This window comes from Carassius gibelio, chromosome A24 (genome assembly GCF_023724105.1).
Source record: "Carassius gibelio isolate Cgi1373 ecotype wild population from Czech Republic chromosome A24, carGib1.2-hapl.c, whole genome shotgun sequence".
Lineage (NCBI taxonomy): Eukaryota > Metazoa > Chordata > Actinopteri > Cypriniformes > Cyprinidae > Carassius > Carassius gibelio.
Genome location: NC_068394.1, coordinates 6714173 through 6737125, shown reverse-complemented (window position 1 = coordinate 6737125; position 22953 = coordinate 6714173). Strand labels below are relative to the sequence as shown.

Here is a 22953-nt window from a genome sequence, read left to right as displayed (position 1 = left end):
AAGATAAATTCCAATGGCAGCAGACTGAAGCCTCCCAAAAAAGACATTTGCTGTAGAGACACAAAAGCATCAGTTTCATGATTATTCATGATTATTGTAGTCATTCTTGTTTATGGCATTTCATTCATTTTTAATTACCCTGTCATTCAACTTCAGTGGCTGAGACTCGAGTAGATCTCAGGTTTCGCAGGAAACAGAAGTTCCATTATGGTGATTGAAAGCCAGAATGTAGTAAGTGTTCTCAATGGTCACAGCTCTCACTGCAATAGTGAACATTCTTAATCTGCTTATTCTGCTAAAAAACAACTTTTTTTTTCTCCAACAACTACAATATACAATACAATATAGGTCAATTGCATTTCAACTGCAAGACCAAACACTTCTCACATATTTTCCCATGCATCATGACAATCTTTGTTTTTATCGTTCAAATCGTTTAAATGTCACCAGTGACGCCTGCAATAAAATTCAATGAATTTGCTATGTAACTCCTTGATTTTAATGAAAAATTAGTTGGTTTACATGATTTATACATGTACATAGGTTTAACATGAATCAGTAAAGTTACGTCATATGTATATATATATTTTTTTTCTAGATTTATTTCAGATCAGTTTTTTTTTTTATTCAAAAACTATTGGTTAAGAAATTTGATTTACGTGATTTAAACAAAGGCTACAAAATTGGAGTAAGCTACATTTCACATTCACATTTAAAGAGTCTTAAAGAGTTTAAAGAATATATTTCCACCTGATTAGAATGAAATATATCTTTTGAATTTCATTCTTAAATTAAAAAAATTTGGCTTTGGTACGAAATAAAAATAGAAATCAAAGAAAGCTAGAGATAAAGAAAAAAGAGATAACTTATTGTGTGTAGAAGGTGACCCATTGAGATGGAGGGAATAAAAAGTAAGCATGACACTGTCAAATTTGTCAGACACATGTATCACAATACAGAATATTGGCGTTAATATATCATACTCAAAAAAAAATAATAATAATAATAAAAGTAATGTAATGTGTAATGTATAACAAAATTGGTTTTGGCAATGATATATTTTCTTTCAAATATTTCCTTTAAATGGCCTTGACTCCCACATCCAAACCCAGTCAGACACATTTTTATAGCTTCTGCGCTCTGACCTGTTGAACACACAGCGGTTTCTGTTATCCCACAATTTCTGTGAAAACAGCAGTATAACAGAGATTATATTTTTTTTAGTGACTGGAATTTTTCCCCCTTAGTCAAAGTTCAGAAGAAATAGCTCCTGCCTGGCATTTCTTTAGAGCAAACCTGAATCTTGGCCAACTAGGCTAGGTCAGTGGAACAATGTTTTTTCGTAAATAACTAAAGCTGTCAAAGTTAATTTGACTTAAAAAGTAGACAAAAGGTTTAAACGTCTGTTTGTGGTTCTTGTTAGAAATGCAGTAAGAATGACCAAAACAGTGGGTAACAGAATATTTAAAATAGCATATTTACATGTGCACATTTGTACAGACAAATAGTTTTCTGCTGACATCTGGTGGATATTAATGGAAGATAACGAAGCTGACGAGACTTGAATCATGAACAGATTACATGACTCGATAGTTTCATATCCACGTCATCATTGGCTGATTAATATTCATGCACTGCTGTACATTTCTGAATAAATTAATTAAAACCGGTCTGAGGAATATGCAAGGTAATGAGTGATTTTTTTAGGGTGCACCTGACGTAGCTTAGTGTTTTCAGATTTTTTTGTCCTAACTAATTTTAACCTACATTATGAGCTTTCTCAAAAAGAGAATATACGAAAACATGCATTTCACATAACAATTATTTAATCACAGAGGTAGACTTGCAATGTTACAGGTAGATTTATCACTGCAATCCAATCCAATCTCTTAGACAGCACTGGCAACAAGTTTGTTAATGAATCTTATTTAACTCTTTTACCCTTGTACCATCTTAATTATAAATCAACCCCACAGAGCATTTACAACCACTGAACACATGACACTTAATTTCCGTTTGTATCTTTTTATATACAAGCACAAATTAAAAAGTGTAGCCCTGCATTTGAAGAGGTGACAACTTCTGCAGGACCCTGATACACCCATTCATTCATCAGCATCAGATTCTTCATCATCTTGGCTGATCTGGAAGTAGCGCAGCTCATAGCTTTCCTTATCCGACGCCACCACCCTCAGCCAGTCTCGCAGGTTGTTCTTCTTCAGGTACTTCTTCGTGAGGTACTTAAGATACCTGAGGTACATGGGGTGGTTAGTATATGCACAAAGCCTATAAAAAGAACACGTATGATTAAAAGCAGCCTGCTGACGTAACAAATCTCACCTTTTAGAGAACTGCTTCTCTGATGTGATGCTGATTTTGTTCTTCTGACGCACAATTTGCACTACATTTCCCAAGTTGCCTGTTTTGCCATTAACCTTCACCTTCTCTTTCAGAAAGGTTTCCTGTTAGTAATAAAAGAGCATGACCACTAGGGAAGAGAACCCTAGGCGTTTAACTAGGGAAGAGAACCCTAGTTATGGCACAGTGTTAGTGATGTGACTACCTGAACATAAAATGCAAAGTGAGTTAAAAAGGATACTTTGTTGTTTTTACATTTGAACATGTTTTTGGATCAGAAATTAATAGCTTTAAAAGGAACTTAAATGTAATGTATTGATATTTCTGACAGGAACAAATAAAACATTCATTTGATTTCTAGCCAATGCAAACGTTGTTTTTTTTCAGTACATAAATGTTCATGATTTTATGTCTGGAAATGAAATTCTCATAACGTTTTCAGGCTTACTATGCCCACAAGAACCCTGATCATGAATAGAAACCATGTTTCTATAAATCACACAACTTACAAAGTTGGCAGAGTCAAGGATCCCATCCTCCACAGGGTGAGTACAATCAAGGGTGAATTTCCAGGAAGCACCCTTTTTGTTCCTTTTCACAACAGTATGCCTTTTCTAAAGAAACAAATATATATACTAAATTAAGCATCTACTTGTTCAGAATAATACTTCACTCGCAATTTGTATATCCTTATAAGCACAAAATTTAACGCACTACTGTAAAGTTATTCTCTCTACTTTAACCAAATAACGATAATGATAACCAGTTTTTTTTTTTAATAACCAGTTGTAATGATAGCCAATTGGAATGGTTACGTCATGCTAAAAATGCTCATCCACGTGTCTCCCAGCAGCAAGCAGAGGCAAGTCAAACTAAATGGTTAATATATTATTCCATTTGCAAAAAAAACTCTCTCTATGTAACGTAGTAGATATACATGTAATATGGCAGATATTTTAATCACATACAACAAAAACTAAAATACATTTAACCATAAAGGCCATTCACCGGGCTACACATACCGGTGCCATCTTGACGAGGTTGACGTAAAAGAGAAAGTGGCGTATGTCCGCACAAGAGTTCACAAAATGTTCTCATCATTTGATTGGCTGCCGGTTAGGGAGGGCTCTGGGGAGGAGTCTTGTGGATCTTTTGGTTTAGTTTAGTTCAGCGACGGCCGATTTGTGAATGAATCGTTCTATTGAATGAGTCGGATCTTTTGAATTAAATCAGTTGAACGCAACATAACCGATCTGAACAATGAATTCGCGCCGTAGATTTGACTGACGGCGCAGCGGAGAAGTAAGTTACTTTAATAACTACATAGGATAAAGTTACAATAAAACGCATTGGGAATTTAATTGTTAGATTTTATCAAAACATACGAAACGGAGCATTTTCGGTCACGAGATTAAAATGAATTCGTTTGATGTGAATACAAATTATATTTAATTTCATAAATGGATTAATGTTTCAAAATCAGAGCTGCAGGAACTAAACTCCCTAGTTAATAATGTTTTAAGTACCATCAAAATGTACCCACATGTGAATATATTATTGTGACATATGCCACCTTAGGGAAAAGTATTTAAAATAATATTTACAGTATTTAAAACGGATTGAAAAGAATCAGCTTTTTGAACCGATTCTTTAAACCGAGCTGATCCAAAGAACCGATTCACGGAAATTGTTCGGTTTGGATGGAGTTATATTTGTATAACATTAGAAAAAAAAAAAAAAAAAAAATATATATATATATATATATATATATATATATATATATATGTAAAATATAAAAAAATGAAATATAAAATGCTATATAATTTCCGTTACACCCTTATACAGTCTATGGTTTCACCATAAATTCGAGCATTTAACGTTATGCATTTCAAATCCACATCCCTTTGTCACACGAACTTAATCTGTCATTTTATTTCGGTTTATATTTTGTGCGGTCTTTGGTATTGATTACATGATAGCCCTGCTGCATGGCTCTGTAGTAATTACTGTAAAAGGATGTAGCTGGCTTAACATTCAGTTTTCATGAAAATAACCCCAAACAGGCTATTCAAGTATTCACGTCTACACACACTCAATAGTTACAAGGGAGAGACTGGGCTCTGTTCACCTACTAGGGAAGCATGACTCATCCTAACATCATTGTGCAGTCATACCAAGACAAAACTGGGTGAGGCTTCAGCAAGCACATGGGCACAACCTGATTTGCCACTTATTGGACAGATTTAACTCTTGAACAAATTTAAACAGGCAGATCTTCCTGTTTAAATACAATCTTCAGTTTAGTATCACTCAGCAACACAACAGCAAAACTGGAAACTAATCCATTTTAATTATTGACACAAAGACATGACTCAACATTCAGTTCACTTGGAAAATGCATGCAGTAGGAGCCAGTTATATGAAGTTTATGTTTGAATAGACTGCAGTGCATATGTCTCCAATAATGAACTGCAATACTTTAATTCAGTCTGTGTTGTCTGGGCACCCATCCACAAATGGGAAATGAGCGTTTGGCTCCACCCATGCAGACGACTTGGCAGCCCAACCCAACACAACTTTCATTCTTTCCCAGTTACTCTCCTCAATTTCTAAAATTATGTGCCATGTCATTTTGCCCACTTATGTCTTTAACATTTAAAAGCATACAATAGATGTTAAAGAAACATTTTATGCACTAGTAATATAAAAATGTATACATTATTTTACTTTGTTAGATTCAGAACAAACACTGCTATGACCAACAACAAAATCACACCATCAAAACAGACACTTATTTATATAATAATGAGCACCTTTTTCCAAATCTAAAATTTTAACTTGATCAGTCAAGTTACACTAGGTAATTTTTCCTGAATTTTAACAAGTAGGACATTCATTCACCATAGTGTGATAAATTCTCACGTGTTGAATTTTGCCAGATGAAAATCTGCTGTAACTATGAAGAAACACCTTTAACCAGCCTTCTGAATCTATTAAGTTTTTATTTTTTGCTCTCTCCAGTCAAGGTGACAAAGGCCTCGAGTGAACAAAGGGAGATTAGAATTCACAAAGATTTAGTCCTCAAGCTCATTCTGGAGCAGCACTGATAAGAGCCTACCTGGAGACAAATACAGGCTTCAACACTTTATTTAAGGTCATCAATGACAGCCAAAATCAAGCTGGCTGCTATTGTGTTACAGAGGTATTCGCACATGGCCATCACATCCTTTCCACTTCTGAACAATTAAAGACTGGCATTTAAGGGGACATTTTGCTGGAGTTTATTTCTCTGTCATAGCGGTTTTACTTGAGAAGGTACTTTTAAAGTACTGCAGGTACAAGGAAGTGCCAACTACCAGTGTGCATCTCACTTTGGGGGGAAAGGCATTCAATTGAGAGGAATTAACTATAGTGCCAGCGTGGCATAGATTATGTAAGGAGAAAAAGTAAAAGTATGGCACCCAGAGAGGGAGAAGGAAAAAAAAAAAAGTTCAGTGTCAGTTGGGGGTTTCCTCTCTTCGCAGCACCTTGCGTAAATCCTGCACACTAATTACTTTTAAGAAAATCAAGAATACAAAAAGGATAAATGGATCCCATCATTTAACATTCAGGAATGTAAGTGGTAACAACTTAATGGGGGGGAAAGGGGGTAGTTGAGGGGATAAACACACTGACATTATTAAACTTCCTACCCGAGAGAATGCCAACTGACCCAACAAGTCCAGCACAGTATTGGAAGAAGAAAAAAGGAATACAATCACAACAAAAAAATTTGAGGTTGCTTGTGAAGGCCATAGCTTTGGTGACAAATAAAACCAAAAAAACAAATGCGAGAGATTTGTTAAAGTGTAGCATGTTGCAGCCTGAGCAGCCCAGTCTCTCTTCCTATTTGGTCATGGGTTTGACAGCCACTGCAGATTCTTCGCCCATAGCTGAAAGCACAGTAACCTGCCAAACAAAGAAAAATATGAGTGGGTTCCAATGTCAAAAAGCAGCTCAAGGACTAAATGCATTCGTTCAAACAGGTGCACGTACCAACATCTCTTCACCAGCCGCAAATTTGCTTTCGATTTCTTTGCCCAGGTCACCTTCCGGCACACGCAAGTCCTCACGCACGTCACCATTGTCCATCATAAGAGAGAGGAACCCCTCACTTATGTCAACCAGCTAGGAGATAAAAGACATTTTAAAGAACAAGAAATGAAATAAATATCTAGCTATAGACGTGAAGACTAATGAATAGCTGAAGTATCCTTGCTTTATTGCCCTGGTGGAAAAGATTCTCCTTAGACAACCAATTAAGTTGAATTAATATACTACGAAGTACAAGATAATGTCTATACAAGGTGTGCTTCTGTGTGTGTGTGTGTGTGTGTGTGTGTGTATATATATATATATATATATATATATATATATATATACACACACACACACACGCGCGTGTATTTACTCCCACAAGAAAGCTTAAATCTTGCATTTCACAAAGCCATGCACATCTCACCTGGTAGTCATTTCTTTTGGTGTTAGGCACATCCATGTTGTGGGTGGAAGGGCAGATATCTTCATACTTCTTATTTGTGAAAATGTCAATTCCAACCATGTGAACCTGCAAAGAAAAGCTGGAGCACTTAACACTAAAAACTAACACTAGGTGGTTAAAATCTGCCATGCAAAAGAGAGACATCAAAATATTACCTTTGCATGACCATGCTTGCCAGTTTTAGAAGTGGACATTTCGACAATTTTGCAGGGACGACCCTTCAGGACCACGAACCCGTTCTTGCGCAGGGCGCTGCACTGCATGGGGTAAGTGGTCGAAGCCCCGGCATCTCCGCTGGTGAAATCAAGATCTGGATCTGCCATGATGGGGATCTAAACAAGGGGCACTGGAGGGGGACATGTGGCGAATTAGTACGTTTACACAGGAAAAAGTCTTCATCACATAAGATCATAGTTAAGTTGCGTGCAAATTAGATCAAATCAGATAAAACGCAGTTTACTATAAATTGATTCATTTTTGTTTGCATTAGCACCCAAACCTGCCGCATCATGCTACCCTTATTCTACCACATAACGGATCCGATCCAAATAAACGATCGAACTTCATCTAACAGTTGTTTGGGTTATCAAATGTGTGGTTAAAACACTAAACTAGTCTAAAATGACACTTTACAGCCGATATTTAACACTCCATGAACACAAAGACCACGCCGAACCAGGCCAGGTGGACTCTCATTGGGCTAGGTACGTTATGCTAACGTAAGTTACATCGCCTTAATCAGAAACACTCCTTTAAAAGCGGGTTAACGCGTCAATTCAACATCACCGTTTGACAGTAAACCGCTTGAAATCGGTCTAATTTACGTGGCGCACATCAACGTGGTTGCGCTGCCGATAAATGTCTCGGCTAAGAGGCTAACGCCCCATTCTTCCGTTGAACTAAATATTTGAAAGACACAACATAACAACGACCACGACTGATAAACTTTAACGTAACAAAGCGGGGAAAAGGGTTTCCTACGGTTTAGCAAAAGTTTCTCACGTGGCGCTTTTCAGTCTAGTCACTGCGCGCGGGGAAAGGCCTCCCGCGTGCGGCGCTGTACAGTGCGTGCGCGCGGCCTGCAAACTAGAGAGCCGCTCCACGAGCCGCCATAAATAACCACCGCAATACGCTTTCTCAAGACAACTCGGTTCAACAGCAAGACTCACGCGTTCAAGCCCGACAGCGTTTTAAAGACAACACCGAAACAGGAAAGTTAGGTATACTTTTTCGTCACAGATTAAACACACTGCATGCAGCACTTACTTCCAAGAAAAAAAAGGAACGTCAACGCGCATGCGCGGCCAATTTTAATGCGGCATCCGTACTGTGGGCGGGATTCCTCTTCTTCTGCGGACACGAGGAGAGACTGTGCCTGAAGTTTGTGTTTAGTGCCTCACAGCGCTTAGGCTCGTCATAGTGCCGCTTTAATTTCAAATGATATTTCGTAAGAATAATCAACTTCGTGCTTGCAAAATTATTACTGAAGAGCTATGCTGAAGAGTCATGTTACACTGTAGACTGGAACAATGGCTGCTGAAAATTCAACTTTGCCATCACAAAAAATAAATTATATTTTAAAATATATTAAAATACTTAAAACTGTAACTGTATTTCAAAAAAATAATATTTTAAATAACTGCAACCATAGTACAGAATTATTAAAAAAAAAACTAGAGAGAGAGAATGTTTTTAAGGATAATCAAGTAATAAGAAATATACAATATAACATAATTTATAGAGCCTAAATAAGTCAAAACTCGTTACACAACGACTTTTGAGCAGTGGTCTTGTTTGGAATCAAACAACTAGTTAAAAAATGTCAATGTGGTATACATTTTGTGAATTTTGACCCATTAATGAACATCTTAAAGATTGCACTGGTTAAAAAGTATTGTATAACACAAACATCCAAAATGCATGACAAAACAATATATGCATGATTATTATTATAAAATAATATTACAGAAAAAAAAAGTACAACAGTACACATGGTCTGGTTTGATGTGTCAGTTTATTTAAAAAAAAAAAAGCAAATAAATTGTCTGTTTTAGGTGACAAGTGAACACAATGGACGAGTTTCCAAAATCTGAAATATTTCCATTTATCCATTTCACATTCATCTCATTCAGAAACCATTATCTGAATAAGATCAAAAACTAGAATTTCAGTCAAAGTAGAAAAGGGTCTAACATGAAGACTGACAAAATCAGTAATGCTCATTATTGCTAATAACTTTTCTAGATTTATCCACCAACCTGCTTTACCATCATCTGATATGCAGTCTTCTCTCTGTGATTTTCCTCTTTGCATAAACATGTTGAATATTGATTAAAAAGACTAGAATAGATCCTCAAACAACCCTATATTAAAAAAACATTTTTGCAGTTATCAGGGGTGAATTTATTACTGAGCAATACTGCATTAAAATAAGGCAACAAATCCAACAATTTATAATTAAAAAAAACTAATATTAAAGCATCTCTGAAATTATAATATAGATTTCATAGTTCTGTCAAACTAATCCAGAATACATCCAAAGAAAACAATCCCTTAAAAAAGAAACGGCAATAATACTGCTGCTTTCTAAATACAATTAGGTAAAGCACTGTACAAAATGATAAATAAAACTCATTAGAATGTCTAGAAAACTGGATTGTAAAAAGTTTTGCGACCGTTAAATATTCGGTTTCGAAGATTCAGCTCCTTCATGGATGACACAAAAAGGGGACTTGAGTGACTTTGTTGTTTGATTTAATAAATTGTAAGCAATAAAATATAACACCAACTACATGGACTAGGCACAGATTAGATGAGATCACCATCTCTTAAGAGTCTAGGCTACATTTAAAGTTCTATTTGGAACAAATCTCTAGTTTAATAGCCTTAAAAATCTATTTATAAATGACTACATCCTGCATATTTTGTGTATGCGCCCAGTTGCAGCTTCAGATATAACAGAGAGATTGTAATCCTGAAACCTCACCATTTCTCATTTTAGTGTCAAAATGCCTGTTTTACGTCTTTAACTGGTGGTTTCATGGGCACAAAAATGCTATGTTTAATCACACACACACTGGAAAAAAAAAAAAAAAAAAAACTGCCAATACCCAGAATGATCGATTGAGCTATAAATCTCAAAGTTTAATACACGAAAAATAAGAGAAATACAGAAATTAAACAACTCACTCGGCCTGAATATAAAGGTGTTAATGTCCATATTAAAAAAGAACATGTCAAGCACACATCAAAAGTCTTTCCACCTCTGAAGGTGGTGCATGAGAGATGAAGAAATCAACCGACTTCACATTTGTGTTGAAAAAATGAATGGGAAGATCAAAAAAGTACTTCACACACACGCTCTCAGTTTACAGTTAGATGGACAAAAACATGAAGCCTCAAAAGATCCTGTGTCAAGTGAATTTCACACTCTTTTGCCTTTACAGAACTATAAAAGAAAATATATTAAAGTATGTAAAAGACTGTTATTTCATGATTCCACCTATTTGAATAAAATGCCACATCATCTGGAAGGTCTTCAATGCATTTATGATTGTATGCAATCCTAAAAATGCAATGGCATTTAACGGTTTCATATAAATTACAATATATAAACGGTATTTTTTAAACTTTCAAGTGGAATTTGAAATAATGTGATAGTTGTGTGCTTGGTCAAAAAAAAAAAAAAAAAAAAATCACAATAATCTAAAGTAAAAATCAGAAAATGTGATTCTTGGCATGGTGTTGATGAGAGTAGTATTGGATTAAAAACTTTTTTTTATTTTTTATATATTTTCCTTTTAAAATCATCCTTGGGTATACTGAAAAAGTTGCCCTAATTGAAGAATCACCCAAATAGGAAATCGACAGGCTTGATTTGGCTGTTGCACAAGACACTGCACCAAGACTTTTTATTTATTTATTTATTAAAGCATCCATTTCGGAATATTTCTATCTGGCACTCTACACTCAAATCACCTCTGAATCTACATGGAACGACACCTCTCATTGTGTCACTTACAAAGGTTTGATTTACAGCATCAAGAATCATTACCCACACAGAAAACTGAACCGGTCCAACAGGTGAACAGAAACGAGGTAGCCTAAAAGGAAGCTCTACTCACGAAACACTACCCTTCGTTCACTGATTCATGTGATTCACACAGAGGAGGAGGAGGTGGATCTTACATTATTCGGTCACATCCTCACAGTTCCTATGCATTAGATTTGGAGGCAGGACTGGATATTTACAGAAGGTGGTAGTGAACGTCCCTCTAGAAACAGCTGAAGATTCATCTTAAGGAGTGGTGAGCAATCGACTCACCAGGCTCTATTCCCTTTGCCTTTATTGCACTTTACTGAAAGTCAAGAGAAAACAAACAAAAGATACAAAACTGCAGCACACTCTTATCCTAAAAACACATTACTCCTGATATGAAAAACAATTGAGATTGCTGGTATGTTAACGGTAACATATCTACTTTTTTGTATCATTGGTGGAAAGCATTACATTTTATCATTCATTCACATACACACACTTTTACAAAGAAACAGTGATGCTCTAAACAGAATCTTAACGTCCTTTTTTATGTTTCAATAGAAAGCTCTGTAGTATTTACCAATCAGTTGAAGTATTCAGATGCTTTCTTAGCACTGTGATTCAAGAATAATCTCTGCAGCATCCTCAAAGAAAACCAATGAATCTTGTCCAATCCATGTGGAAATGCATGTTCTCACAGGGCCGGTAAAAACAGTTAAAGGAATAACTCACCCAAAAAATGACTCACCTTATTGTCTAAGTTATTTGTGACCAGATTTATCAAGTAGGATTTTCAACAACTTTTTTGAGCCTGATCCTCACACAAAACATCGCATGGCTTCAGAAACTAGAAATATAGTGCAGTGCACATTGACTACTTTTATGATGTTTTTTGTCTGTTTTGGAGCTTGACAGCTTTTGGTCAGAAGAAGGAATGAAGATCATACGGTTTCGGAACAACATGAGGGTGAGTATATAAGAAAACAATTTTAATTTTAGAGTGAACTATCCTTTTAATTGTCAAAATACCCATAACATAATTTGTGAAGACAATGAAAATGAATGAAAAAAGATCTACAGCACCATCTCCCTGAGCACAAGGAGAACAGTGCCAAACCACAGGCTCCAAATGTGAATACTATAGAGCTTTGGGCTAAAACTAGGAATGCACAGTATGAATATTCAGGATCATTTATATTTCCATTATACGTCCATATCAGCAGGCATCAATTTCCATCCAAAAAAGTAGCATTTTCCTTTCCTTACAGAAATATGCATGAACATTGATATATCATGGACTTAAAAAATAAAAACGAGCAGCTTTGCGAATTCATATTTAAGGCATTCTGTGGACAGCCCAAAAGTGTGTCTGCTCCAACATAATGTGGCGAAGTATCATACAAGTCTTAAATGTCAGACATTAGAGTGATATCCACATGACACAAACATCTGTGTGCATTCCAAGCTGAAACATAAAAAAAGAATAAGCGTTGATCACACGAACCAGCCTCAGTGGATTCATCCCACAAGAGAGGTTTACTGACGTTCAGCGCAACCGTGATAAATTGTCAAAAAGTGTCTTAACAGTACAAATATTCACTCTACTCTGTGGGCCTTATTCCCCATATTTCCAGTCTTGACCTCCAGAAGAATCTAGATACAGATTTTTAAAGACAAAAACACCAGAACCCCACGCATGTTAATGAAAGAGCCATAAAAAAGAATGCAGAGCGCTGTTTTTTCTTGTCTGGCGCCCATTTTTGGTGGAGGGGATGTGAGGATTTTGGGTTCGTCTATTGACTCTTTTGACAAGGTCCCAGTAAGGTTTGGTCTTTTTGCCAGATTATCCAGCGCACCTAGATTTTCCTGTCTTTCAGTTTTTCACACTTTTCAATAAAGTAGAAAAGGTCCACAGATACAATGCAGGGAAGGGCAGGGATGAATTACCAATTCATCATGGAATTTCTGTTCAAGGTCATGAAGAAAACTTGGCTGCTGCCTCCTGATCTGACTGAGGCAAAGAACACCTGCAAAAAAAAAAAAAATTAATAAATAAAAGTCCACATGGAGGAATACCATATTTTCTGCACTATAAGACACACCGGATTATAAGGCGCACCTTCAATGATTGACCTATTTTAGAACTGTTTTCATATATAGTGCGCACCGGATTATAAAGCGCATCGAATAGTAGATACTGCAGTCAAACGTTTGACTGGGTTTGCGTTATGCATCCACTAGATGGAGCTGTGCTAAAGGGAATGCCAACATTTTGACAGAGCGCCTTAATCCATATATAAGGCGCTCCGGATCATAAGGTGCACTGTCATTTTTTGAGAAAATTAAAGGCTTTTAAGTGTGCCTTATAGTGCGAAAAATACGGTAGACTTTATTATATTGACTATTATTCACATTCAAATGACCAAACCGTTACAATTTAGTGCCTTAGGTGACTGACTACTTTCAGTTTCCATTCAGGCTTACTTTCATGCATTAAATGTTTTACTTCGTTGTCAAGGCAATATTTCTCATTTTTTAAACTTGATGTACTATCTCTAATAAAATGAGAAAAAAACAACAACTTTAAAATCAAGTGTTAAATATAAAAATAAGAACTAATTTGAAATATGAATAAAATTCTAACAGAATATCAATGATACTATAGCAGCTAAAATGTTTCGTGTCATGGTAGTATAAAAATCAAGAAAAACTTAACACTTTCCTTAAATTATTTGGGATTTTAAATGTTAATTACATTACAACGTTATGTGAATGCACATATCTAGATCATTATTTTCAAAAAAGTCTCAAGCATTCAAGGTAAAAAAAAAAAAAAAAATTTAAAGATTTTTAAATAATGAATATTATATAAATAAAAAATATAAGATTCTAGAAGCGTTTATTAAATATTGTAAAATATTAGAAAAAATTAAAGTACTGAAATAATGAATAAATTAAGCAAAATGAGCATCTTGTCACTGACTCATAAAGACTCACATAATTTAAAGGTGAAGTGTTTACATTTTAAATACTGTTAACTGTACCAAAAAAAAGAGAGAAAAGTAATTCAATTAAATAAATAATACAATAAAATGAGCATTGTGTCATTCACCCATATAAAGACTAGCATAATTAAAAAAGATGAAGTGTTTCATTTTTAAATATTGTTAATTGTAAAAAAAAGAAAATTAGAGAAAAAAAAATATCAAGTTCGTGGTAACATACTTTATCGTTTCTTTCCGAAAGGAACTTCAGTCGCTGTGCTCGCTTGTGCATGAAAACTCCATCGAGGTGTCCCGTTTCCACGGAGCGGATCTCAATGGCTTTCTCTCCCCAGCCCATGATCTGGCTGGAGTGGATGTAGGCTGCAGAACGGGAAGGGGAAGCAAATAGATAGAAATGACAAAAAAAGAAAACGTGATAGGAGAGCACTTGAACCAAATGCAGTATGTCATCAGAACACCCCGTTCCTCAACGACTTCTGACGTCCAACAGCAACTCCAAACTAGCCCAGATCCAATGAAAACAAGCCTGCCAAAGCCACCCCACATCAGGAGGTCATTATTGCAGCAGTTTCTGAGCATCACGTATTAAAATCATTATTTAAGTACCAGTAAATTATGCTTTTGCCATGTTCTTTGGATCCTAATGAACTAACATGAACTTTCTCAGAGGATTTTCTGTGGCAGATTTAGAGCCCTTCATAGAGATAATAATGATCTGGTTGTTTTGACTTTCTTTTTCTGCTGATATCTTGCATAGAAAATGTTATGAATTTGACTTGGTTATGAGTGCAGAATCACTGAAGAGTTGAACATAATTTGGCTGAAACATTAATTTGTTCAGAACTGAGGGTGTGGGCGGCTGCTGGTCTACATCTGAACCCAAAGACATGTAAATTATAACATTAACATTCATCACTGATGAGAGATGAAAACACATATACAAACAAACATTAAAGCTGGAAATTAATTTAAGAGACACATGGCACAATATCTGATGCATGATTGTTGTAAAGCAAGAGTTAAAAGACACTATAATTAACATCTAAAATGACAACAATAATTACACTGAAACTGATGATGGTCTCTTTGTCCTGGTAAAGTGTGTGTGTGTGTGTGTGTGTATGTATGCATGTATATATATATATATATATATATATATATATATATATATATATATAGAAAATTTACATTTTGGGTAAATCTAATGAAAACAGGTCACGTTCCACCCCAAAATCAAGAGAAAACATTGGAAATTATCTTATAAATTATATTCTTGCATGAAGAAAAATCAAGCATATTTTAAGACCTAGATTTTTTGCATCGTGAAAGTATTTTTTTGATGATGATTAAACACATCTGTCCAATTGTATAAGGACATGAGAATGCAAGCAATCTCAAGGGTCCTAAAAACGGATCTAATAATTTTCTTCAATCAGAATCAATTGAAAAAATTAGTAGAAAAAATATATAGTTTTAAGTAAATCTTATGAATACCGGTCACATTGCACCCCAAAATCAAAAAGGAAAAAAAATAGTTTTGCATAAAAAAAATAAATAAAAAAAAGAGCAAATTTTAGGACTTCTAAAACTTTCTATTTGCATATGCATATTTAAATGACAATAACAAAACATTGTAATGTCTTAAAACAGACTCTAACAATTTTCTTAAAGCAAAGACTAGAAAATATTTAGTTTTGTATAAACCAAGAAACAGATCGCATTTCACATTAAAATAAGAAAAGCCAAAAACACATTTTTCCAATTGCACCTGTAAACGATAATAGCAAAACAGTCCTTAAATGGGCTTAAAATGTTCTTTATTCTGATGTTAAGGTGGAATATGACCCAGACATGTTTTGTGAGATTCACCCAAGTATGTTATGAAACAAAATAGGATCCAAGGTCAAATCTTGGCCATTTCTTGGGCTTTTGCTCATAAAGGAAATTATTTAATTGTTATTACAAACAAAGAATACAATACTGGGTTAACAAAACAGTGCACAAGATGTGCTAGACATACACAAACATTTCACTCTCTGTCAGGGTTTAGTGTAGGTGGGCCGGGGTGGGGTGAAGTGGGGCAGTTAAATGAGAGACAGAAAAGATAGACAGAGTTATTGAGTGGACAAAGACATGCGTGTTTGTGTGAGAGGAGCGATTCAGATTCAGAGGGGTGTCGGGAACGCCATCAGGGCTCTAGAAGGAGAACAGGAGCGTTTTGTGTGAAATAAACAACTATAACCTACCAACAGAGGTGGGCATCTCTCCCCACTGGAGCACCACGTCTTTAGTGATTCTGCCGTATGTGTTCACATAGACTCCCTCATCTTCATAACACAGAAGCATCTCCATGCCGTCAGTCTTGGGAAGCACCACAATGGCGTGAGGGGTAACACTGCCCTGAATCTGAGAAGGGAGGGGTGGGCGCAGATGAGCCTTGGGGGTGACAAAAACGAGCCGTAGTGCAAAACATTCCCCACTAGGTGTCGCTCTCCCCCCCTCCCCGGGCAGCCCGGTCAGTCATGTCTCGTGCTGTGGGTGGCCAGAGCTTCTCCCTTCGAGAAACTGCTGCAACAATCGAGACTCCTGCCCTCTGCTTGACCACTCGATGCCGGAGCCCAAAAGCGCCCTGCTAATGGACTACTATGGGGCATTGGAACGATTTTGCTACTTTGGTTCATGTAGGTGTTTGGTTTGTCAAAGGTCGGAGATCGGGGACATGTTTTCTTCTTAAAGTAGAGATACTTTTCTATCACACTTGGTAAGGCTAGAGCAATAATATCATGCAGTGTAATGAAATTGTTTAAGTCAACTTCAAAACCATACTGCACACAGAACATTTAATGTAAGATCATTAAACTACATTTTGAATTGTTTTTATTACTAATATATATTTAATGTATTTATTCTTATTTATATTTAAAATAAATTTTGCATAAAGAAATACAGCTAAAAAAAATTTTTAACGTAAAAACACATAGTATTGTGATTTCCTGAAGTTATTGTTGTTATAAGTTCAGCTTTTAGCAGTTATTAGCATTTTAATAATATATATTAAAATAGAAATCGAAATTGTATATTTCACAATTGTATTTTTTTTTTTTTTACACCGTTTTTATTTCTTTTTTTTTTATCAAATAAATGCAGCCTTGGTGAGCATAAGAGACATTTCAAAAACAATAAAAGTTCTTAATTATTCCAAACTTCTGACAGGTAATGCATATTTTAGACATTTTTCTTTATATACATTTTTGGATAAATGCACAAAATGTATACCTTCAATGTACTTTAATAAGCTAATTAAAAGTTAATAAGATACATTTATTATAATAAAATATAGAAACGTATGATTTTTTTGTGTGGAAAATGTTAAAAGTCAATTGGTTACTATATATATATATATATATATATATATATATATATATATATATATATATATATATACACACACATACTGTATATATTTACATTTATTCATTTAGCAGACGCTTTGATCCAAAGCGATTTACAAATGTATATATATATATATATATATATATATATATATATATATATATATATATATATATATATATGTATATATATATATATATATATATATATATATATATATATATATATATATATATATATATATATATATATATATATATATATATATATATATATATGTATGTATAATTAAATAAATAACTATTTAACTATACACACACATACATATACAGTCCTTAAAAAGTTACCACCCAACTTGGAAGAATTTTATTTTTCTCATCAAAGCCAGGTTTTACTTGCTTTTGGTTTTAGTGTTAAATTTGGACCCTTGTCTGTAATTAAAAGGCACATATGTGATACAGACATCAACACTACAGTGCCTCGCAGTGTCCCCGGAGAGGAGTCGTCCTATTTAAAGTCCCTTAGGATCAGGGTAAGGAGGGGAGAGCTGCCTCCGCTCGGCCTGTCATCACTTACGTGGGACGGAATGTAGATATCGTACGGATTCCCAGTGTCCACATCTATCACATGAAAACCAACGCTGGAGCCGTAGATAACCTTTAACCTCTGACCCTCTTCCACTGTCAGGTCCACGAGCAGAGGCTTGTGCTGAAGATCTGTGAAAGACTTTGGAGAGACAGAAAAAGAGACATTGAAAGCATGATATATTGCCAAAGAAATATTCTTTGTGCAGGTGTTCTCTGACACAATCATAGCACAGAAGGACCAAAATAGCTACTTAATTTGCAAATTTTTTTTTGCCCTGCCAAGTTAGGTTCTAAGGCCTATTTTCTCATGAAGTAATGCAGTTTATTTAAAATGAACACACAAATGCTCTTTTTTAAAGGGGGTAAAGGGGGTTTCCCTGGACCGAACATCTGTCTCACCTTGAAAGCCATGAATTTGTGGTAGGGTTTGGGAGCCCAGGCATAAATCTCCACTGCATTCTTCAATGCAATCACCAAGAACTTAATCCTCTCATATTTGACTGTTAAATAACAAAGACAGGTAAAAATATTACTAGTTTTTAAGAAACCATATTCTCTATTTATCTATATCTTTCTCGAAATAAATATAGATATTTGTCATACATAAAATATAAAAAAAAGTGAAATAAAAACATTAATAATAACATTAATATGTATATATATGTATATATATATATATATATACACACACACACACACACACACACACACACCTCATGTATTTGATATTCAACTATGTTTACAATAATAAATAATAAAATAATAATAAAAACCCATTAGTCACTATATATTTAGATATTTTTTATGTAGTTAATTAGGCATTAAAAAAATTATTTGGCCAAATAGACCAAAGGACATACCGACTTTATAATGGACACAACCCTCCAGGTCACCAACAGTAATCCACCCTTGTTTTTTTTCTACCTCAGGGTCATTGTGAAGTATCCTGTTTCTAAGCCATGACAGATAGTAGACCCTCAGTTTATTCTTTTTTCCTGCATAAGAGAAGGAGGACGCATGCACCACTCGTTATAAAAAGATAACACACAGATCTAACAAAACCAACAACATAAACCAGATCTTTGTACAGACCACTGATGATGAACTCACCTGATATGGTCACCAGGACATTGAGTCCCTCCAGAACTTCCATCTGCTGAAAGCGCCTGCGGTTGATCAGATTGTAGACTTTGCCCTGTCCGCTGCGATCTAGTAACATCAGTCCATTTTCTGTTCCCACCAACAGATTCACTCCTACAGCAAACAAACAATGTGGAAAAAAACGATTTGTAGATTATAATATGGATCTGAAGTGATATGAAGGCATCTATGCTACTTTCATTTAGGAATATTCTAATAGCTGTTGAGTACAAAGTCAGAAAAGGCTCTGTAAACCAGCTTGAGTTTCGACTCACCCCATAGTGCCGCACACAGGATCTCAGAGTTGAAGCGCTTCTTGTATTTGCGGATCTCCGGTGTGTCGCTGTGTGGCCGGATATTGGTGGGATTGACATTAACCACAGATATTTTCCTAGCCTCATTTAGTCGAGCTTGTTCCTGTTCCTGTTGTAGGAGTTCATCTGCAAAATGAGCTGCATGTCCAAACCAATGTCAAAATCATTATTTTCCAGCACCGGCTCTATTTCAATGGACAAGGAGGATAAGAGGGAAATTAGTCACCTGAGGTAGGGTTGTCCTCGTCGTCCTCTGTCTGATACACTCGTGGGTCCACGAAAGCAGTGAAGGAGGCTTTGGATCCGCTCCCCATCCCAAACTGCTAATGTGGAGAATTAGGATGTGAGAGAAAAAAAGCATCTACATATCATACAAATTGCCTTTTCTATTAACTGATGTAGGCAGCCAGCAAATTGAAGCATTTATAGTATGAAGCAAGTTTTGTCTTCAGTTAGTACAGTCCAGGAAAAGCAAGCACTGCAAGTCTTTTCTGCAACCAGTATTTTGTGTTGTTTTCTAACACACACACACACACACACATATATATATGTATGTGTGTGTTAGAAAAAGAAAAAAAAAGAAAAAAATTAATAATATACGTGTGAGTATGTATATATATATATATATATATATATATATATATATATATATATATAGTACATTTGTTTTAATTCATTTTGTTAAAATTATTTTTTGAAAAGTTTATAAAAAAATATATATATAAAAAATACTGATTATTTTTATTATTTGCAATCAGAGCATAAAATCAGGGCACTTACAAGAAGGAAAATTGGGGCAAAAGGGAAGAAAACTTATTATTGACTGTATGCTGTCCTAAGTTAAAATGTAAAAAAAAAAAAAAAAATGTTCGAAATTAATTTTAAAATGATAGTAAATAAAGTAAACAGAATAAATAAGAACCAAACATAAAAAAAGGTAAAACCAAGAAAAGCAATGGGAGTTATGAAGAGATCTGGGCTTCTGTGAATCTACAGCCAGATAAAAAGGTGCATTTGATTCGAATGGAGATCGGGTTAGAAATTTGAGGGTTGGAGTGCAGAGTGGCTCTAACAGGCTTGTCTATCACCTACTTTAGCCACAGAGTCCAGGTCCAGCCCACTAGAAAGCCTCCCAGGGCCCTCGCCAGGCGAGTGGCTTTGCTGCACTAGATCAGGCAGATTGGAGTTACCAGGGAAACCATTGCTCTCGGCATGACCGAGCTTTCTTTCCCCAAACGTCTGCAGAGAGGAACAGAGAGAGGTGTAGGGCTACACTACTGCAGGCCCGTTGCGCGGCTAAGCCATCTTACAGAGATATTTGGGAAACGCACAGAGCGTGTCTCTGTCAGCAAGTGTGCAGCGAGCTCGATCAGAGATTTTGATGGAGAATTCAGAAGCAAAAGAGGTGAAAGAAACAACAAAATATAACCCAATAAAATAAGGCTTAACCAAGGCAAAAACAAACATGAGCTGGTAAACTTAAAGAGAAATAAAACTGTGACACTAGAGGAATGAGTGTAGGAGTTTTTGCAATCCGGGAAAGGAACCTGTCTAGGTAGGTGCACCTACCTCCCGCATCATCAGGGTGCTGTCTTGTGAATTTTTGCCAAATGGATCACTGGCATGAGAATCCTCCTGGTTGACCAATGAGTCAGTGCCACCCTGGACATCAGAAGGCCTGTTAGAAGAATAGGGAAAAATATAAATGATTCTATAAATGACGAAGCTTTCTATAAGACATCTTAATTACCAACACAATTGAACTTTTCTGTTTAAATTATTTAGCTGACAATGCATCTATTTTCAATACTAATATGCTATATAAACTATTTCTGCAGTACATAGTATTTAAACAGTGTACGGTACACAAATTTTCTGCATGTATAGATACTAATAACCTACTACATTTGGCAAACGTAGCACTATGCATTCTGCTATGGGTACTGTATCCCACAATACAATGCGCTTGATTTTACCTGATATATTTACCTTATACATAATACCATCTATACAGTATAATGGTTTGTGTATGTTCCGTTCATTCTTTTTTTAATTTAATATTTAAAACAGAAACATGAGAAAATGGTACCTTTTGCATTTTAAAAAAAATGAATAAATACATTTTGTGCAACAGAATAATGGTCCTCCATTGCAAATACATTTAATCTCGCTCGCATCAAACAACAAGACTAACAAATGGCTTGACACGAATGAATGCAATGTACATGGACCTGCAATAGTTCTATAATCTTTGATCTTTGACTTCTTTCTGATCATTTGTTAAGACTCCCAAAAGTTAAACATTTTTCTTACGTGAATGTACATTAAAAATGCATTTGCATAAAATTTAAAGAACCTTATTTATTACTACGATTACAAATGAATACCACTTGCTGATATTTAATATTAAACCTGATATGATAATGTGCAAACATTAATTTATACAAAAAAAAAAAAGTTTGTTACATGTTTCACGTACTACTTTATAAATATAATAGGCAGCACAGTATTTATAATGAGAAGTAAGTATTCAAATACAAAATAATTTGATTAAAACTTTTTTTTAATAAATCTAAAATAAAATATAAGTATTAGGTGAAAAAATTCTAACAAACAAAAATGAGAAATGTTGCTGAATCCAAGTTAGTTGAAGTTGAAGTACTAAACTTACTAAAAAAATTGAAATATGTATGAAAAAAGAATAAAAGCAACAATACCACATACAATTATGAAAACGTACTAAAATTTTAATAAACTGAAAATATAAAAAAATCCAATTAGAGACATGTATAATACTATTTATCATTTATTCAAGTAATAAAATAAAATGATCTGGCAGACTAAAAGCCACAGAAAAAAAAAAAAAAATCAAGATTTTTAATTTGTGAAAACACTCACATAATGCGTGGAATATCACTAACTGGCACGGTTCCATCATGAGCACCGCCTTCTCCATCCTCCTCCTCACTGCTGTCTGATTCCTCACTGGACGAGGAATAATCCGTCACTTTCCTGGGAGGCCGGTTGTTTTCCTCATTGGGTCGCAGCTCACGGAGTTCTTTGGCCAAAGCAGTGAGGTCCTTTAGGGCAGGGGATGACAGGTCAGGTCAGAAGGGAGAGATGGACACAAAGATGATGTGTAAGATTTCTTTCATGCCTTGATCTGCTTGATTACGTCTCCATAGTGAACAATTAATTCAGTAAAATGTGAACAGCATTTCATGTTTTAAGCCTGCAAAGAGTATACACTAGAGCAAGTTATCTGTAAATGGATGAAATCATGACAATAAACTTCGTTTTGCACATTTAGGTCACATAAATGGCACCGAAGAATTTTCCGGGAACAAAAACATGGGCAATACATCACAGATATGTAAATTAACTGGAATATTTTATAAAGTTTTAGAAATCAACTCTGAAAGTGGGATAAAAACATCCGCCATCATTTCAAAGAATGATGCACAACTGTATAAACCATCACGTGCAAGAGTCAGAGAAATAATAGACCAGAACATTGAATAACTGAAGCAGAACTAGGGTTCGTTCCTGAGGCCTGTGCCCTGCATGCAGAAGGTTA

The 22953-nt window shown here is 35.2% G+C and overlaps 3 protein-coding genes across 17 annotated transcripts in view; all 3 read right to left on the bottom strand.

Annotated features, from left to right (window-relative positions):
* Nucleotides 1-1804: 1804 nt before the first annotated feature.
* On the bottom strand, nt 1805-3469 carry LOC127945899 (60S ribosomal protein L22-like 1). The gene is made up of 4 exons (XM_052542011.1): nt 3381-3469; nt 2868-2972; nt 2341-2462; nt 1805-2250 (listed from the first exon to the last, which is right to left on the bottom strand). Exons 1-4 carry the CDS (start codon nt 3387-3389, stop codon nt 2106-2108), a joined length of 381 nt encoding a protein of 126 aa, XP_052397971.1. The 5' UTR covers nt 3390-3469; the 3' UTR covers nt 1805-2105.
* Nucleotides 3470-5489: 2020 nt separating this feature from the next.
* On the bottom strand, nt 5490-8270 carry LOC127946320 (eukaryotic translation initiation factor 5A-1-like). Of its 3 annotated transcripts, none has more exons than XM_052542812.1 (5): nt 8165-8270; nt 7054-7244; nt 6860-6964; nt 6394-6525; nt 5490-6306 (listed from the first exon to the last, which is right to left on the bottom strand). In XM_052542812.1, the coding sequence occupies exons 2-5, from the start codon at nt 7219-7221 to the stop codon at nt 6244-6246; spliced, it is 468 nt and encodes a 155-aa protein (XP_052398772.1). In that variant the 5' UTR covers nt 7222-7244; nt 8165-8270; the 3' UTR covers nt 5490-6243. The 3 variants fall into 3 exon arrangements, with proteins under 3 accessions (XP_052398772.1, XP_052398774.1, XP_052398773.1); XM_052542814.1 differs by having other exon boundaries at nt 7901-8167; XM_052542813.1 differs by having other exon boundaries at nt 8068-8166.
* Nucleotides 8271-10806: 2536 nt separating this feature from the next.
* The window catches only part of LOC127946009 (TRAF2 and NCK-interacting protein kinase), a 50552-nt gene continuing 38405 nt past the window's right edge, over nt 10807-22953 (bottom strand). For 4 of the 13 annotated variants that reach the window (XM_052542279.1, XM_052542277.1, XM_052542288.1 and 1 more), the window contains 12 exons: nt 22275-22456; nt 20946-21054; nt 20469-20615; nt 19603-19699; nt 19338-19514; nt 19033-19176; nt 18783-18917; nt 18322-18422; nt 17912-18061; nt 16189-16348; nt 14163-14302; nt 10807-12964 (listed from right to left, as the gene is read on the bottom strand). In XM_052542279.1, coding sequence (XP_052398239.1) covers nt 12881-12964; nt 14163-14302; nt 16189-16348; nt 17912-18061; nt 18322-18422; nt 18783-18917; nt 19033-19176; nt 19338-19514; nt 19603-19699; nt 20469-20615; nt 20946-21054; nt 22275-22456 — 1626 coding nt within the window. In that variant the 3' untranslated portion in view covers nt 10807-12880. The remainder of the gene's footprint in view (nt 12965-14162; nt 14303-16188; nt 16349-17911; nt 18062-18321; nt 18423-18782; nt 18918-19032; nt 19177-19337; nt 19515-19602; nt 19700-20468; nt 20616-20945; nt 21055-22274; nt 22457-22953) is intronic. The other 9 variants (XM_052542278.1, XM_052542290.1, XM_052542280.1 and 6 more) reach the window with 4 other exon arrangements.